The sequence below is a fragment of the Gouania willdenowi genome, chromosome 16 (genome assembly GCF_900634775.1).
Source record: "Gouania willdenowi chromosome 16, fGouWil2.1, whole genome shotgun sequence".
NCBI classification, from domain to species: domain Eukaryota; kingdom Metazoa; phylum Chordata; class Actinopteri; order Blenniiformes; family Gobiesocidae; genus Gouania; species Gouania willdenowi.
This window is the reverse complement of record NC_041059.1, coordinates 18,208,141-18,227,301: the sequence shown is the minus strand read 5'-3', so window position 1 is coordinate 18,227,301 and position 19,161 is coordinate 18,208,141. Positions and strand designations below refer to the sequence as shown.

General features: G+C 37.9%; 2 protein-coding genes across 4 annotated transcripts; both read right to left on the bottom strand.

Annotated features, from left to right (window-relative positions):
- Positions 1-230: 230 nt before the first annotated feature.
- Positions 231-6,942, bottom strand: LOC114477688 (zinc finger protein 710). Of its 3 annotated transcripts, none has more exons than XM_028470183.1 (4): positions 6,660-6,942; positions 5,097-5,613; positions 2,988-3,969; positions 231-1,791 (listed from the first exon to the last, which is right to left on the bottom strand). In XM_028470183.1, the coding sequence occupies exons 2-3, from the start codon at positions 5,605-5,607 to the stop codon at positions 3,113-3,115; spliced, it is 1,368 nt and encodes a 455-aa protein (XP_028325984.1). In that variant the 5' UTR covers positions 5,608-5,613; positions 6,660-6,942; the 3' UTR covers positions 231-1,791; positions 2,988-3,112. The 3 variants fall into 3 exon arrangements, with proteins under 3 accessions (XP_028325984.1, XP_028325981.1, XP_028325982.1); XM_028470180.1 differs by having other exon boundaries at positions 5,097-5,616; positions 6,665-6,942; XM_028470181.1 differs by having other exon boundaries at positions 6,665-6,942.
- Positions 6,943-8,579: 1,637 nt separating this feature from the next.
- Positions 8,580-13,352, bottom strand: znf576.2 (zinc finger protein 576, tandem duplicate 2). Its single transcript, XM_028470186.1, has 5 exons — positions 13,219-13,352; positions 11,492-11,677; positions 11,299-11,414; positions 10,866-11,009; positions 8,580-9,502 (listed from the first exon to the last, which is right to left on the bottom strand). The coding sequence occupies exons 2-5, from the start codon at positions 11,637-11,639 to the stop codon at positions 8,663-8,665; spliced, it is 1,248 nt and encodes a 415-aa protein (XP_028325987.1). The 5' UTR covers positions 11,640-11,677; positions 13,219-13,352; the 3' UTR covers positions 8,580-8,662.
- Between the last annotated feature and the right edge of the window lie 5,809 nt (positions 13,353-19,161).

Sequence of the window (19,161 nt, the reverse complement as noted above, 5' to 3'; positions counted from 1 at the left end):
CAGTAAAGTATATATCATTTGCAGAGGAAAGTGTTCAGTTTAACAACTTTCCAATTATATTTTTTTATTTTTAAATAACAATATTTAACTTAACTTGCGGTGCATAGAACGTAGACTCCTCTTCTTGGAACATTGGATTTGTTTTCCAGGCAGACTGTAAGAGGTGAACTTTTAGTGTGAAGGATTGTTGCTTTTTCAAGGTACGAACAAAATGCCATAGAATCTTGAAATAAGCAATATTGTTTATTTACCTTTTAAATAGATCATCAAAATATCCCCAAAGTAAGAAGGAATAGGAAGAGGAAAATACAATGGCTTATTGTAAAAAAAAACAAGTACCATTTCCATTAGCTCTATTCAATATTTAACATAGTACTCAAATTTAACATTATGAGAAAACCATATTTTCAGGTTGACAGACTTTCATATGTAAGCTAAGAAAAGTAAAACACAGTAAACGAGAAAAAGTAACCCCTCCACAAAACCAAACAATACCCTGGACACACCCGTCTACAGTGGCCTAGAAGGGACAAACAGACAACTGCATCTAAAGAGCCTAATGACAATATAATAATAACCCTTATCCAGCTGCATCTTAAACATTAGACATCCGTTAATCGGACTAACTAAATGTTTTCAGTAATACAGATGACTGCATAGGTTTTACTACATCTGATAGGCCTACTATTGCACACACATAATAAAAATAATAACCTCAAAAGCTTTGAGTCATTTAAATTAAGAAAACAAAAAGAAAAAATGCTTTTCAAGTATAGTCATTGGAGTACTAAATAGGTAGATATAGAAACCATTTGCCCTGTCATGAAACATATTGGAAATGCATGCAGTACTTATTTGTATCCTGTACTAGGAGACACCCATTGGTCCAACAAACACAGCCAATAGAATTAGCTCTGAATGCATGGTAGGAATGTAGCCATGTGAGTTTATTTGAATTTAATCCTCATCTTCCATTTTTTTCTTCTTCTCTGGTCTCAGGTCTGTTAGCTCACATGATCCTGATGATGTCTCAGCTCCCGGGGACAGAGGCTCTTTCTTTATATCAGGTGCATTGCTTGGGAATGCCCTCTTATTAGTATCCATATGTGAAACATCCATGAGGTCGTTTTTTATGGTTTTCACTTCAGCACCTCCCTCGGCTTTTATTGCTTTTGAATCACTTGATTCAAGATGTTGATTTATGCATTCTTGTCTCTCAGTGCAGTCTGCCATTTCAGAGATTTCTAAAACCTCCGGCTCAGTCTTGAGAGAAGGAAGAGGAACATTGCTCTTCTTGGACAGATCTAAAGGTGTGTCAGAATCAATCTTGAGGCCAGGTAACAGTTCTTGATCAATATTTAGCATCCCTGCTACAGCTGTGGTTTCTCCTAAGGGTCCATTTGTTGGAACGGGAAAGAGAGTTGCTTGGGACAGAGCTGGGAGAGTTAGGGTGGGAGGAACTCCAGACTGGAGCGATGCATCGCCGACTTGTGTAGAACAGACAGGAAGGAAAACAACAAGCTTAACACCAGGAGGCGGTTGTTCATTCAGAGTCAGCTTCCATAACCCGTCTGACTGACCAGAGCCAGGACCCACACCCTCTGGAACAAGACCAGGACTTGTGGAGTCGGACTGTGGTACAAAAGACATGTTTGATGTAGTGACAGGTTTGTCCGTCGCTTCAGGGGGTGTGCTCACTGGTCTAACTGGTTTTGATGAGTCTGAGCTCACACCAATGTTTTCAGTCTTGGACGAGGAGCTTTTCAGTGTTGGGCGTTTCTTGGATGCGATCTGAAAAAATAAAATGAAATGAAAGTAAAATGCTAACAGAAATGAACTGGAATAATCTGTACTGTACAATATGAATGATGTAACCCTTAAGCCTCACATAAATTAGACTGATCTTGACTAAACGACAATATTAAATACGTCTTGCTTCTATCTGTGCCTTTTTCTCTCCGGCTATGCTTTATATTCTCTCCAGTTTTATGAGCTAAATGTAAACATTCCTTTTAGCAGATTAACAATACACAAGACTGAAGGAAAGTCTTATTCTGGATGAGAGTAGACTGTCGGTTAGTTCTCCAAAATGTTTGGAACACCCAACCATTGTCCACATTTTATTATTCATATGCGTCATATTCTGTTGCTTTATTAACATTTCTTAGTTCATGAAACAACACTTTAATACATTACAACAGTGTTTCTCAAATGGCGGTACGCAACGGTGCTACAGGTGGTATGAGAGAGAGAGAGAGAGAGAGAGAGAGAGAGAGAGAGAGAGAGAGAGAGAGGAACATTAACAAATAAAGTGTCGGTCTTGGTCCCATCCCAGGCGTAAGATGACCGGAAATGATATAAACTATAGAACTAAATCTATTCAGAATCCACTAAATCAGTGTTTTTCAACCTTGGGGTCAGGATCCCATGTTAAGTTGACTGGAGTTTAAATGTGGTTGCTTTGAAATTTCTGAAAAATGTTAATAGATTTCTTAAATTGAATTAGAACGACACACAATCTTAAACAACTGTATTGCTATACTTTCACTTCTTTGTGAAATATAAATCTAGTTCAACTAAAATGCAGAAAAAAAAAAAATCAAATTTTTAGCTCAAACATGATCAAAAACTATTAAAAAAAAAAAAAAAAAGTCGCTAAGAATTCATGACATCAAAAATGGGGTCACGATCCAAAAAAAGGTTGGAACCACTGCACTAAATAGTGTTTCTTTCCACTTATTTACAAAATGAGATTCTTTAAAATGTGTGTTATCACTCATTCATTCCATCATTATAACATCTATAGTGGTTTTTGAAATAGTTTAAGCAAAATGTTGTAGTCGGACAAAGGGGCTACTTGGATTGAGCAATAAGAGAAAGGGGGTACTTGAGAAACACTGCATTATAACATAACAGCTATTTAGCTCGTCCTTGTTTCCCAGGGTTCCATAGACCTACCTACAGACAGTCTTTATACAAGTACTTACCAAAGGTGCAGATGCTTGTCCACAAGTCTTCAGGTGGCTGTCGTAGTTCTGCTGGTGAGGAAAGCCCAGTCCACAGCTTTGACACAGACATGGAGAATTTCCAGCATGACCGCCCATGTGAGACATCAACAGCAATGCCGACCTGAAACCCTTTCCCCACACTCCGCACATTTGAGCACCCTCTGGTGAGCCCCAGCATGCTTCTTCAGGTCCCCCGAAGTGTCGAACTTCTCCCCACACTCCAAACACCGAACCTCATCCTTGATGACACTCTGCACTTGGTTGCCCCAGCAACCCGTGTCCTTTTTGTGCTGCTGGAACTCCTCGTCATCGACAAACTCCCTCAAACACGCCATGCAGTGAATACGTTGGGGTTCGCATTTATGTCGGCGGTACAGCCTGGCCAGGCGGAAGTGGCTGTGGCATCGTACGCAGGTGTAAGGCAACAGGCCAAGGTGGGAGAAGCTGTGTTTCAGTAGAGCGTTCTTCTTGGCGAAGCTCTCCGAGCAGTCAGTGCATTTAAAATGACGATGGCAATGCTTCTTCTGGTGGTGGACGAGCGACTTTTGAGAAGAGAAATTCCGACCACATATGTCACAAGCAAAAGTCAACATACAGCTGTGCAGCTCCACGTGATGCTTACAGTCCTTTAGGGAGGTAAACACACGCTTGCACAGGTCGCACTCATAAAACTTACTTTCAAAGTGTGTCGATGACAGGTGGTTTCTCAAATCTGCCTCGGAGTCAAAATAAACCCGACAGATGCGACACTGCTGCAGACGATTCATTTTGGCTTGATGGGTCAGAGCGTGCGTGCGCAGATGAACGCGGTAATTGTAGATCTGACAAAAGCGCTTCCCACATTCAGCGCAACCGTACGGTCGGGCTCCCGTGTGGAGGTTCATGTGGTCCTGGAGTTTGAACTCGGAGGTCACCTGAAGGTTACAGACACTGCAGCGGAAGTTCCCTGTCTGATTCAACTCTGAGGAGATGAGAAGAAAATCATCAGAGTAAATCACTATTATCATTAGGTCAGAAAAAGTGTGGAATTAAAGCACATTTGTCAGTCAGCTATTTTAAACTTCAAACTGTAATTCACAAATTTAAGCTTTATTTTATTTTCTATTCTTTATACTTGCACATGTTTTACACCACAGCAGAGCCAAAAATCTATGCCATGCTTTATTCTCATCTTTAAATCCTTTATAATTAAACCATCCTCAAGGCAGAAATGTTTTAAACATTCAAAAATAGGTTTTGATCTAATGATAGAAAAAAGAAAAAACATCAAAGTATAAAATCTAATAAATATGTTCATTTACTTGGTTTATGTGCCGTCATTTACAGATATAAAAGGTTTAAAGGTCTCTTATAATCCATGCGGGCCAAAAAAAAAAAAAAAAGGTTCAACTTGTTAGTGAAGGTTTTTGACCATTCAGTCAGAAATACATTAGTGCAGTGGTTCCCAAACAGGGGTATGTAGAGCACATTGCACGGGGTACTCGGTAAGTTTTAACAATTAATTTAAACATTTTTTAGCAATTTTTTTTAACAAATTCACCACAAACTAATAATTAAACTATTGCTTAATAAAATACTATACTTTCTTGTGATTTTTTGAAACAGGATTATTTTTTGCTGTAGAGGCCATTTTATCAAACTTCTGACAATAGGAGATAATAATTAGCTATTTGTTTAATATTGTAATAATCACATAAAAGTTGCATGGTATTTTTATTTTTTTATATATGAATTCTACTTTAAATTACAGTAATTGTTTTCAAGTTGTAGTTCAAGCTTTAGGGAACCAATGTTCAAGACACAGTTAGTGGTTTAGGAGAGCCCGCTGTTCCACAAATGATAAAAGCATATGTAATGTGAGAACTTATGATATGAGGAGGGGGTACACATGAGTTGACCAAAATGCAAAAGACAAAAAAGATTGGGAACCACTGCATTAGTGAGTTCAGGCACTGGTAATTAGTCTTTAACTGAGATTTACAACTTTTTTTTATTATTTGTGATTCATTCTTATTTAGATTTTGTTTGATTTTAACACATCCAAACATTAAATGTTGTTTTTTTAAAAACAGAAAACATCAGCCATACCACTGTTTAGCCCCTCCTCCTCCTCCGTGCAGTCATCCTCCTCAATCTCTTCTTCCTCAAAGCCTTCAGAAACATCGCTGTCATCAGAGTCATCATCAACATGCTGCTGATCCAATGGTGACTCTGTTGATACTGAGGGTTTATCTTGTCCCTGTTCACCGTTGGGCTTAAGGCTCTGTGGGGACACTTGTCCAGAGGTGGGCTGCTCCTGGGCAGAAGGTCTGGACTCTTTGGGCCCATGGGGCTGACTTGGTGCTGGATTTGGCTGCTGACAGGCTACTTCAGGCTGCGGTGAAGCTACAGGCTCCTCTGAAGATGTTAAGGCGTGTCTTGACGTGCCGGTTTTGGAAGCGCTCCTGCTGTGTTCTCTTCTTTGTTTGTTTGCAGTGGACATTGAGGTGACGTTGCCACACTGGGCTCCTGTTTCTCTGTTTGGAGCCTGATCGGGCTCCAAAAGGTCTGGGAAGCCCAGCTCTGTGAGCTGGATGTCAAGGGTGTATTCAATGGACATGGCTGCCTGCTGACAAGGACAGACGTTTGTTAGCTACGTAGCAAAAGCCATATGTTAGGTAAGAATTCATAGAGCAAATGAGTGTCAAAAGTCATTATTATAGGGTGACCATATTTTGATTTCCAAAAAAAGAGGACACTTGGCTCGACCTCGTCATACTCAGAGTACTCTACGTTTTCTTGAAGCTACCTTGTTTGTAACGATAAAAAGTATTTTTCAAAAAACTGAAATCAGTGGTGATTCCAGTCAATCAGAATCAGAAATACTTTATTATCCCAGGGAGAAATTACTTTACAGAGGCTCGAGAAATATTACAAATAAAAAGAATAAACACTAAAGAAAGACGTACATAATTAAGTAAAAGACTGTTCATTAAATAAGAAATAAATACAAGTGCACACAATACAGTAGAAAAAAATAAGTAAGAAAATAATAATAAATAAATACATAATACAGAAATATCAAAGAATCAATCACACGCTCAATCACCTTCATTAGACATTATAACTACCTTGATAAATCTCAAATAAACTTTAAAATCTCTCAATATTGAAACAATATGAGAGACAGCTCATCCTAGAAATTAAAACTATAACAAAAAACCCCGAATTGCTTAAAGGACAGTAAATAATAATTAAATACATAATTCAATGAATAACCTTTACAATTGAATCCACCACTATTTGGTCACTTAATTTTTCTTTCTCTTGGACTTTGCTTTTTTTTTTCTCTCTTCCTCGTGTCTGTGTCAAAACAAAGCGACATCTTTAATGATTCCGTCAGGTGTAATTTAAATACCGTCATGACGTGATATTGACTTTAAAACAAAACACTTTAGCTTTCAGGAACTGGTGAAATTTCTCAGATAGAACTAGTATTAGAGGAGTTACGTTCTTTAAAATTAACATGTTCCCCGTGATGCGTTTAAGGTCCCCGGGAAACCTGGAAAAATTTAGTCATGTATAAAATATCACCGGACAAGGCGTGAAAAGAAGACATATCAGGTTAAAATGTACGTATGGTCATCCTATAGTCACTGATATATACTTCACCTTACCTGTCCAGCATCTACATCAGTGAAGACGGAACTATTTCCGGTGACACCTTTCGGTGCGGAGCGCCTTTGTTTTCCAAGCGCTCACCTGGCGAGGCTACACCAGCTCTGCCCGTCACCTTGTGGCCTTTAGTTCAGCTAAAGTCACTCAGATACAAGTTATAAAAACACAGCGATATAAACACGCCGGTGACGGACGAGGAGTCTGAAAATACCCACAGAGAGATTCATCTTTGCACTCCGCACTGAACAGGAAAACAATTGAAGCGGGGAAGAAAACTACAGGCGGAAATCCACGTTGAGGTTAGAGCGCCACCAGCGGCCTGGAGTGGAAACATTCAAATGCAGCACCGCCATAGCGTAGGACTACAGGGGGATTTGTTTTAAAATGTCCTGTTATGGAGGTAGGTTTGTGTGTTTAATTATCATTCAATTAAAAAAAAAAAAAAAATCAATCAGAAAGAACATTAAAAAAAAAAGTGTTCAAATGCAAAACAAATCTTTGATGGAAATTATGTTTATTGATTTAAATTTGTTTCTTTGATTGAAATAGTTTTATTTCAAACTCAGGTTCCAAAAAAACCCAAAAACAAATGTTATTGATTTATTTACTAAATTTTTTTTTTTTGCATTGGAACACTTTCTTCGTTTGAAAATATTTATTTTTTAATGAAGTAAACTCTTTTTGATTGAAGTTGGGGTTTTTTAAGAAAGTGATTTTTCTTCCATTTTTTATTTTAATAAATAATAAAGATACATTTACCTCCATATGCTTTGCAGAGAGGCATTCGTCGAGGAGTCATATTGGTTTACTGTGCAAAATATTATATCTTTAATTGTTACTTGCGTTAAAGGTTTATTAGTTTCACTCATAATATGACCGTTTGGAATAATAGATGTTTTCTAGAATCGGAAATATAAAGTATGGGTTGTTTTATGGATTGAAGTGGAAACCAAGGTGAAAGTAGAGATGTTAGATATCCTATATCCAATGTGCTGGTAACACTAAATTTTACATTTTTGATATTGACCGATGCTGATATATACATAAATCCCTTCCCCACCAAACAAATTCAATGTCATGGTATATATATCCCTATGGAATTAACAGGTTATGGCTATTTATAACCATTACTAACACCAGAAACAGAACATTTAAAAAATAAATATTTGACAGCTTCCCTCCAAATAGGATGATTTATTACAATTATTTTTGCAGTGTCCAGACACATTGCAGTGGGAAAAGTAACAATCCAGTCAGTGAATATCACACAATGCACACAGTTCTGAAACCAGAGGGCATTAAAAATCCAGGATTCCAGCTGAGAAATGTGTAAGACAGGAAACATTATTTTTAAAGGTGGCAAAATCTTAAGAGCGAATTCAAGCCTTAGACAAGTTAGGATTAGTCAATCATTTCTGCCCAGCTGCCGACCACTCCACAAGATTAAAGATTTTAGTCAAACTAATTCATGTTGTCAAATTATTTTCTCAGACATAATTTAGAAATTAAAATTTAAAAACACAAACATAAAAATGCTAAAATATTAATGAGAAGCTCTACATTACATGTTTCTGTTGACCATCAGGCTACACACTCCAATAATTATTCTCTACGATGAGTCTAGTTTATTTTAATTACATAATGACCTTTTGATCTCTGGAGAAAAAAGACAGATAGTGATGGAGAGGGTCCATACAAAAAAGAAAAGCATTTTTAAACAAACACACACACACACACAAAAAAAAAAACTTTAAACATTACCATCTTTACAGATAAACTTGGTTTCAGATGGATTGAACAGTTGGTTAGTTAATTCAGATGTGTTTCATTAAATTTCAACAGCACATTCTTCAGACTTGGCTTACAATCCAAAGCTCTAAAATTTTATTCTCAAAACTATGTCAAATGGCATGATTTTTTTTTTCCTTCTTAAAAAAACAAAAGGAAACATTGTGGCTAAAATCCTCTAGCCCATTAGTTTTTCTGCAATGTCTAAATTATCTCTTCACATTGGAGTTTTCTTGGTTATCCTCTGGGTGGCTTTTCTGGTGGGCTTTCAACGTGCGCTCACGGCTAAAGCTTTTGCCGCAGGTGGGACAGGCGAAGCGGCCCGCAGCGTGGGCACGAGACATGTGAGCGTCCAGCTGTTCAGGACGGGCGAAGCTCTCCTCACATTCTTCACAGGGATGAGCTTTCCTTGCAACGTGCTTCTCCTTCTTGTGAGCTCTGAGCTGGATCAGGTTGGGAAACAAGAGCTCACAGTCAGGGCAGGGGTGCTGACGGGCTGCTGCAGGTTCAGCTTTAGCTTTCTTCTCTTTAACCGATTCTTGACATTCATCATCAGTCGTTTTTTTATCCTCTGGATCAGATTTAACAGCTGCTTTGGCGGGACGGCCTCGCTTTGCTCCAGCAGCCTTTCCCCTTTCCTCTGCTTGGCCTTCTTCCGTCTTAACGCTGGCCTTCACTTTCTCATCCGCTTCCTCTGCTTCGTCTTTCTTTTTCCGCTTTCCTTTTTTCTCAGACGCTGATGCATCTTCCACTTTGCACGTCGACCGTCCACGTTTCTTGACTGTTGCAGTGCTCCCGTTGCACTGCTGGCCCTCAGGGTACTTCTCCTGATGTGCTACCAGCTCCGATTCAACGTCAAATCCCTGACCACACTTCTCACAGCGGTGGATTTTGGCAGACTCCTCTGGCTGCTCTGCAGTCTCTATATCTGGGCGCGGGTGCTGGGCCAGACGATGAGCACGCAGCAATCCAGCACTTCGGAAGGTTTCGTTACAGTCCTTACAGACCATCTGCCTCTCTGGACACACCTGTCGTCGATGACCTGTGAGCTTTAAAAGGTAAGCATAAGATTAGGAGAGAAACAGGAATTCAAACCTTCAGAAGACAACTCACATCTAATCAAACAAGCTTGGAACTAAATTTCATCAATGTATATTCAATTTCCCTCCTCATACTTGTACATCAATCATTTAATTCTTAAATACTAAAGTACATTTTTTTTTTTATTGAATCATCTTGTATTGCTTAGTTTTTTTTTTACATGCCACAGTACAAATTTAATTTGTGGTACATACTGAAAAACATTTCCAAATCACGATGAATAAGAACATCACGACGTTGACGATATCACGAGACCGCAGCATTACAAGTGCCTTGATATCGTCATGGTTATGTCACGGTATAAATAATGAGCCATTGCGTGAAAAAAATTACTTTTGCGTTGGCTGTTGTGGACTGTTTCAGAGTTAACTACAAGTACCATAATGCTTTGGGGCATCGTCATAGATTACAGGCAGAAGGGAAACATGGCGGATGGTGGCAGCCAGCAGAGCGAGGTAGAAATGGAGGAGTTTGTAGATATTGTGCATAATGCAGCGGCTACAAGTCAGAAGTGTGGAAACATTTTGGTTTCACTGCATCAAGAAACGATGAGGGAAAAAAGGTGGACAATATGTAAACACTGTAAGTGTACCGTGCGCTACTCCTCTGGAAATACAAGCTTCATGAGCAGCCACTTAACAACTTGGCATCCCGAAAGGTTTAAGGATTGAGTCAAATAAACAATCCAGACAGGTCAAAAAAAACTTGCAACCATGGTCCCTCAGAACAGCTCAAGAAATAACAAGAGACATCGTGCAGATGCAACCGTTTTCTGTTGTTGAAAACGAGCTCTTTAGAAGGTTAGTGGATACTTTAAATGCTCAATGATTACTCCCAACCTTAAATGTTGATTTATTCATCTTTCTCAAGAAAAACCTAAAATCAATCCAAACACAGAATGAGGCAATGTGTGCCACTTTGATTTCTTTGGCTGTTTTTTTAATTTAATTTTAATTATTATTTAATTTATTGTTAGTAGATTGTTTCTATACCTGTGTAGAGTTTAAGAGTGTTCCTGACTCGATTAGAATCTGTCAGTGAGTAGGCAGTATTCAGTTTCTAATGTCATAAATCAAGATAACATAAATAAAGCACAACAATAAATACTGTCAAAATAGTGAACAGACCATTTCTCAATGGTCATCATTCTTGTTATTGTTAGCATTGCTGCAAACTGTGTGGCTTCCTGTAAAACCGTGAGCTTGTCTGCAATATTGCAATATATATTGCACTGTGTGGTTACTACCGTGATTATACCAAACCGTGAGATTTAGACATCGTAACATCCCTAATGATGAATGATCTACTTACTTCAGAGAACGTCTTAAAGCTCTCTTTGCAGTGAATACATTTGAAAGGCTTGTCATCCTTGCTGTGTGTCGGCTGGTGCTGGGTCAGTTCCTCCGATGAGGGAAACGTACGGTCACACACGTAGCACGTGAACAGTGTGTTGCCCTGTGAAGAGAGGGTAGCAGTTAAAACTAGACAAGACCAAGAGTAAAAGATTAAAATACACAAATGATGGAACATACAGAGGCTATTTTGGTTCTTTGGGACATTATTTCAAACACACACAAACATTTTTACATGAGCAACTTTTGTTAGAAGAACTTTGAAAAGTTAACATTAGATCCAATGACGTCTTTGTCAGTATAGTATTAATCCAGGCTTTTGGAAAAGAATCTTAAATATGCACCATTAAATAAAAAGAAATCACTGAAATTTTTTCCTGTAGTAGATGTACCTGCTGAAGCTGCTGTTTGTACTCTTCTCTGTGGCTCTTCTTCATGTGCCGTTCCTTGGCTTTGGCACTGCAGAATGTGATGAAGCACTGAAAACACTGCAGGTTTTCATGCTGGTCTTAAAACACACAAAACAGTTTGGGTAAGCTGCCTTCAGCAGAAGTGAGTAACTCCGGAATTGATTTTGGAACTTACAGGGTTGGACAGTAGAAGCTGGAGGGCCATTGAACGATTTGGGTTGGTATGGTTCTGCTGGTTTTTCAGGGGGTGGTCGTGGTACTGGTGGATCTGGTAAGGCCCTTCCCATCACTATATCCTCTATGTTCAAAATGTCCGAGTCCATCCTATGATGCGGGGTGATCTCAGCAAGCACTCAAAGACCTTGATAAAGAAACGTGACAGAAATACAGGCAGACGTTTAATAACAGTGATCAACTGGTGGCATATGTGAAGCAGTCGTACGTCCATGTGCCAATGAGATGTATATATAAAAAAAGTCCAGAAATTCCCATAACATCCCAGAAAAAAATATACATTTTAGGTCATTAGTAATTACAATGCAAGTCAATTTAACTAAATACTGTTGAATAGCACCCACATAAGAAATAATTTAGAAAATATGTTGTGAATACAACAGTGTTATTGCCATGTTACTGGTGTTGAATAACATTTGTTTATTTTTAGTTTATTGAATACAATGATTCTCTGTGCAGACACAAAGCACAAGTTCCTAATGTGTTACGATACTAATGTCTGGCTTTTTTTATATTGCAAAAAAATAAATAAAATAGTTTTAAAAGAATTAGCACATTAACTGCTTTATATTCTGTATCAGATCAGATGCAGTGAACTGCAGAAACAAGCAGTAGTATATTTTTGAAACAAGAGTTAATGCCTTTTAATTGGTTCAATAACGATTATTATATATCTTTGTCAAAATAACATTACATGGGTGTTAAAAGGAACAGAGCGGTTAAAGGCAGAAACAGGTAATATGGTAGGGATTAATTTACATTATTATTAAGCATGCATGAATCGATCGATTACACATGGTTGATATTTTATATCATTAACTTAGGCTAGAACATAATGTTTAAAATATCTGCACCTGCAGAATACTGTATTTCAATGTAATTGTGTCAAGAAACCGGGGAATGCAAAGCATTAATAACTACATCAGCGTCAGGGAATAAGATCTATGCATATATTATATTAATAACAATATCATTAAAGCACATATAAAAAGGTCTGTAACTATATTTCACTTCCATCTCTGTAACTTTTGCAATTTAAGCACCCAGAGGTCCGCATTGGTCCATCAACCAAGCACTATTTACACCACAAGTTTTAATGAATAAACTAACTGGTTTATTGTACACACCAACTTACATCACCAATTTCTTGTTTAACCGACACTCGAGAGATAGAGCAATCAAACTGTGAGCAAAATGTTGTGTTTTTAAACAACATTCCGTTCAGGATCATAGTGTCGGTCCCTCAAAGTTACAGCTCGTTCCGCCTGGGCCGCTAGCTAAGCTAATTAGCTATGCTATCTAGCTATGCTAACTAGCTAGCTAAGCTAACTATCTTACAAATATGCCAGACGCCGTCCCAAGAGTCACTGCTATAAACACCTTAGCTTCTAAACCGCCCTCTAAACAACTTTTAAAAAGCATCACTACGCTGTTAAATAGCACTGTAATTGCGCCTTATTCCACTGGGTTGATCTCAGCTAGCTCGTCAATGCTAGTAAGCGCTAACAACGCTGGCTGCCATTCAAAGAGTAGCGCGCACTCTCGCATCAGAGGCTACACGCGCTGCTCGTTTGGCGCTTAAAAAACAATCAGCCAAAGAGGCTCTAAAACAATGTCACACATAACAACATTTCACATTGCTGCAAAGACTGAGTCCAGCGCACGTACCTGTGACTCTCTGTAAGCTGGGTTTACTGAGCAACACACGCACACAGCGTTTAACAACAGACGGACACTTCCTGCTAAACGTCTGGAGCTGCTGTTATGGTAGCACTGGAAGCAGCTAAGATGGCTGCCACCTGTGTTTATTTTGAACTGTCTATCCATTACTATACAATAACTGTGTGGATTTACTGTACGCGCTTCATGTGCAGCCTGATTGCACCTTAAACATAAACCAACAAATGTAAAGAGTTCATTTAATTTGCATCAGAAATTGTAGAAATACATTGAAAGACTGAAAACATATTATAGGTCTTGGCTGCAGAAGCAATCAATGTTTTTTTAATTTTATTAGTACAACACCGTATAGTTAAAAGCAAAAACGGGGTATGATATCATTAAATTAATACGCCAAAGCAAAAGTTAATATTGGGGTTCCCAAAGTGTATAACACGCCAGGTGGGGGCGCTGTTAGGTGGGACGATAGAGATAGACCAGACGTGGGCAACTGTCGGCCCAACAAATCCCCCAAAATTGTAGTATAGAGTACACAAACAATTCCCAAAATACATAATATGACAACAAAGACAAACACAGCAACCACAAACAAAATTTCTTCATAAAACACACATGCACAAAAATGACAGGAAAATACAGAAAACAAGAACAAAAATACAGAGAGTGACCCCCAAAATGCACAAATTGACAATAAAATTTAACAGAAAAATACACATAATACAACAAGAACACAAAAAAAATAAAAAAAAACACACAAAAGGGCTAAAACAAAATCTGCTCCCTACTTTAATGCTCAAATTAGTCATTATTCAAAATTGCCCACATGAATGTTGATAATGTGGCCCTCAGATCAGATTCAATGGCATTTTAGTGGCCCCCGCTGTGATAAGTTGTTCATCCCTGGGATAGACAATGATGGGCTCACAATAACAATGCAATATGGTAGAAAGGGAAAACAAGATGAAAAAATTAAAGTTGTAAAAATAACAAAGCTTTTAAATAACTTTTTTAAACTGTTTTTTTTGTTTCTACATCCCTTTTGCTTCTCTAGGCCAAATTTTGTGTTTTTGTGCCTTGTGGAAGCTTTTGTTTTGTTATAATTTGTGGTGAATAAAATGGCATCCCGTCCTTCTATTGTCGCGTTTGTTGGGCCAAGATATAACATTTATTCCTACTACCTCTAAAATTGATTTTTTTTTTTTTTTTTTTTAAAGCTTTGTACTATACTATTGTCTTGTGCAAGCTTCTAAATAAATTCAAAGCCTGCAACTTCTCCCTAACACACCTCCAATACTTAACACTTAAACCTAGAAATAAGACAGGAAATCAAAACATTTCTCTGGGCTTTATTCATCCATGTTCCTCTGCATAAGTAGACTCGTTCACTGTAAATCTATCGACATTGATACTGGCCAACAGTCGTGTTTCTCAAATGGGGGTACGTGTACCTATAGGGCTATGCAACAGGGGGTTCTTGAGAGTGGAAAATTAACAAATAAAAGCATGAAAAATGCAGGTTTTTAAATTGTGTAATTTTGGTTTAAAATGATCTTGATTAGAACACAATTGGTAATAAATCTTGCCACGGTTCCCTTGTATACAGTGAACACCTCATGTATAAACTGTAAAAGGAAGAGATGAAATATGGCACAATTGGAACTTAATTCATTTGCACAGAGGCATCTGTTTAAAATAAAAGGTTTGTCAAAAATGTACGATTATTTTTTAAATAAAATAACACCAATAAATTCACGTCAAAATTAAAAAAAAAAAATTCTGTTGGGTGAAGAAATGGAATGAATTACTTTACTTCTTTTAAAACTTGTATTTAAGTACAAGTAAAATTACTGAATTAGAAATATACTCCAAAAAGTACAAGTACCCTTAAAAGCAACTCAATTATAGTAACATGAGTACTTGTAATCCATTACTTTCACATCTGTTAAGTGTACGGTGCATGGAGACCCAGCTGTAGTGTTACATTTTTGTGTGTTTTTCTTGTATTTTGCACAAAACAGACTTTAAGCACATTTTAGAAATGTGATTGCGTGCTTTGATATCTCATTGTGTTTTGTTTACTCATATTTGTGTGTAGTCTGCATATACTTTCACATGCACTCATGAAGTTTTGATTTTAGCTTTAGTTCATTTGTGAGTTTTCTAGGCTTTTTGTCATGTTGACATTTCTCTTTAATCATCATTACAGTCCAAGTATTATACATTTATCAAGGCAGTAATACCACATAAATAATGAGCATTTTACTGTTCATTCTTTTATGGACTTCTGTTTTCACACATCTTGCCATGACAATGTATTAAAAAAATTAAAAAAAACCTTGGTAGACAGAAGGCATTAAACAAAGAGTTTAAAATAAAGAAAATGCTGTTTTAAAAGAAAGAAAGCCTCAAGAATCACGTTTCCAGGTACTTGGTCACAACCCGTCTCACCCTCTGTCCATCTCCCTCATTACAGTCTGTGACATAGTCATTGTGTGTCTGAGTGGGAGGCTGGCATTCATGTTCATAATCTATGGCTTCCAACACACACTGTTCATCAATAATCTCCCCCTTGGCTTCACAATAATTGTGCAGATGAAAACATGCATAAATGACATGGGGTAAGTCATTCAGGTCAATGTCCATTGGTCTCCTCAGGCAGGCAAATCTGGCCTTTAGACGACCAAAGGCAGACGCTATTACCAAGCGGGCATTCAACAAAGAACGTCCAAAGTGTTGTTCCTGAGGAGTTGATCCGCCATTAGGGTACTCCTTCATCAGGTATGGCAACAATGGGTAGGCTGGGTCCCCCAGAAGGAACACAGGAATAGGCTCCTCGTCCTCCACAATCTGCTTTTCTAACGCAGGGATTTTTCTGCTCTTGAAAAAAGGAGTTTTATCTTTGAATTATTGAAGATGTGTACATCAGAGACACTCCCAGGCTACTTAATCACAACATCCATAAATCGATATCTGTAATCACAAACAGCTTGGACATTGAGGGACTGCCTTCCCTTCTTGTTTACGTAGTTGCCCGAGTTAACAGATTTTTTTTGATTTCGATGTGTGTTCCATTGACGACCCCCAAACACTGAGGCATGCCATGAGCGGTGACAAGCTCCTGTGTCTGGTGTTCTGTAAAAGGCATATTTTGGACCAAGATGAACAGAGATGGCTTTGCAGGTTTGTCGGACAACTTACAGACATGGTAGACCGGGACAAGCCGAAGAAATTGGCCGTTTTTTGAAGCCTGCCCTCGTCACTCAAGTAAAACAATGTACAGGCGACCTTTGTTTATACTCCCACCGGAGATCTCATGTTCGTCGTTTCTCCCTGGATGTAAGGACGTAGTTCCTCGCTCAAGGCCACAAGGTTGTCTTTGGACATGCGAAACTTTTTCCTCCACTCACTTTCATCGACAACATCACTGCAGAAGTTGTCCCACCACTTGCTCGTGGTCTGGCTGCTGCTCTACTCGTCCAATAAGAATCTGCTGCAAGCATGAAATACGTCTCTGTTGATCAAAGTGATGGTGAAGTAAGTCCACACTTTGTTGGAGAAGTGCAGTTAGATTCCAAAGAGTGAGACACATGAAAAGTGCACTAGTGTTGACCATCTTTGTTTTGAGCTAAAAAAAAAAAAGTTATGTTCTTCTTCTTCTTTGGGGTTTATTGGCAGTTTGTGTTTTACCGCCACCCACTGGTTACAAAACTGACCGAGAGACTTCTTCTTCTTCTTCTTTATTGGGGTGTTATGGCAGTTGGCAAACTAAAAAGTGCATTACCGCCACCTACTGTTTCTAAGTGGATCAGAGTTTCAGATGACCATAATTTGCAAAAGGAGTTAAATAATAGTAAAATAAACAGAACATTGCACCCCAAATAATGACTGACTGTGACTATTTCACACTGGACCTCAAGCAGCTTGGGTTCTTTTCCTCACCCGTCTTCCTCCAAACCCTTGGACCTTGATTCCCGAATGAAAGACACACTTTACTTTCATCAGAAAAGAGGACCTTGGACCACTGGCCAACAGTCAGTCCTTCTTCTCCTCTTTTTTTCCTGCAAAAACTAAGAAGTAAATGATGATTTCTTCACAGTATTCTAATTTTTTGAATTCCTGTTTTTGTGGGTTTTATGAGGTGTAAGCCCAAATTATGTAAAAATAAACAAATAAAAACTTGAAATTGTTTAAATTGTGGGCCCTGAATCTATAGTCTATGAAAGTTTCACTTTTTGAATGGAATTAAGGAAATCCAACAACTTTTCCATGATATTCTAATTTTTTGGAAAAGGTCTGTATGTACCCCACCATTACTCTCTGTGGGAGAACCACTCCTTCGAACTCTAACATTATCGACTTGCTTTTTACACTCTTTTTTACACTCTCTCCAATCACAATCTCCAATTCCAGCCTCTTCAAACTTTCCACAACTGCAATCCCAGACATTACTCCTTGTGTAACTCTGTTCTCTCCTGTCACAAACCTATCCAATACCTTCCATCCACATACGCTATCCATTTTCATTGCTTTATCTCTTTGTTCTTTCGCACAAACCTTGCCGTCTCAATCTCACCAACATTATTCATCAGTTCTCTAGTCCAGGCGTTCTCAACTGGTCTCACCCCGGGACCCGTATTTTGCCAGGGTCATTAAATCGCGATCCACTTTTTTCAGAATTCAACCAACAAAAGTTAGTTTTTCATAAATGGCTGTTGAAAACACACATATATAATCATCTTTTAAATATAAATCTATATATTATCCTGTGCAACATGCATTTCACAACCTGTCAAAAGAAAAGTTTATTTTAAGATAAAAGAAAAGCCCAACACAATAAACGTTAAGTATTAATTTGGTTTTGATCTGCCCTCCATCCAAGACTTATACCTGTCCAGGGTCGGGAAACGGGCACGTAACATCACTGCAGACCCCTCACACCCTGCACACAATCTGTTTAAACTCCTCCCCTCCGGCAGACGCTACAGATCACTGTACGCCAAAACAACCCGCCATAAAAACAGTTTCTTCCCCCAGGCTGTCACTTTGATCAACACAAAACAGTCAAAGAGTGTCAGACCTGGTTCTGTGAAATAACCCTGGAACTAAACATAACAACCCTGGATCAATCTGTCACTGAGAATGTTCAGGTACATACTATTTAATTTAGTTTAAATGTTCTACTGCACTATTATCTTATTTATATTTTATTATTTTATACTATTATTATTATTATCTTGTTATTTTATTTAGTTTTGCACATTCTAGTCTAACTACTGTTTATATTTATGTTTATATTTATTATTATTTTTTCAAGTTGATTGTTATTATTTAATGTTTACACTATTAGAGAGAGCACAATTCACCAAGTCAAATTCCTCGTGTGTGTAACATACATTCTTGGTCAATAAAGTTGATTATGATTAATCAGATTATTGTAATCAATAAGGTCAAGTACCAAGAAAATATTGTTGTGTGTAGACATTCTTTTGAGAAATTAATATTTTTGTTATGATACAATTGAAATATTCTGTTTAAATCTTCTTCACACACATTTACGTATAATGTTACCATCAATTGTAGGAATCAAATCCTTTATCTTATTAAAAAACAAAAAATCAGCTGTGACATAGAAAGCACCAGTTTCCTGTTTACACAGAGACAGAGAGCAATGTATTTGTAAAAACTTTCACTTTGGAGCCCGTTTCCAAAATATTGTGTTTTCAAGCACCAAAACGCTGTTGCCTTGTAAACCGGCAACCAAAACACTATAAAACCTTTGCATTTTCACCTGAAAATGTTGTCATTTAAAAGGGGTCTAATCAACTCCAGAAATATAAATTCCCTGATTCCACGTGTGCTTCAGAAGACAGCTGGTGACTTAGTTCTAAATATCATTCTAATTTTCTATTTCCACATTATTTGTAATAATCA

What these genes read in the sequence shown, in the direction of transcription:
- LOC114477688 (XM_028470183.1), bottom strand. Translation starts at nt 5,607, where the DNA reads ATGTCCATTGAATACACCCTTGACATCCAGCTCACAGAGCTGGGCTTC. An exon ending in GGAGGAGGGGCTAAACAGTG is followed by an intron (nt 3,970 to 5,096) that starts GTATGGCTGATG and finishes TCATCTCCTCAG; the next exon opens with AGTTGAATCAGACAGGGAAC.
- znf576.2 (XM_028470186.1), bottom strand. Translation starts at nt 11,639, where the DNA reads ATGGACTCGGACATTTTGAACATAGAGGATATAGTGATGGGAAGGGCC. An exon ending in AGCTTCTACTGTCCAACCCT is followed by an intron (nt 11,415 to 11,491) that starts GTAAGTTCCAAA and finishes GTGTGTTTTAAG; the next exon opens with ACCAGCATGAAAACCTGCAG. An exon ending in GCTTTAAGACGTTCTCTGAA is followed by an intron (nt 9,503 to 10,865) that starts GTAAGTAGATCA and finishes TACCTTTTAAAG; the next exon opens with CTCACAGGTCATCGACGACA.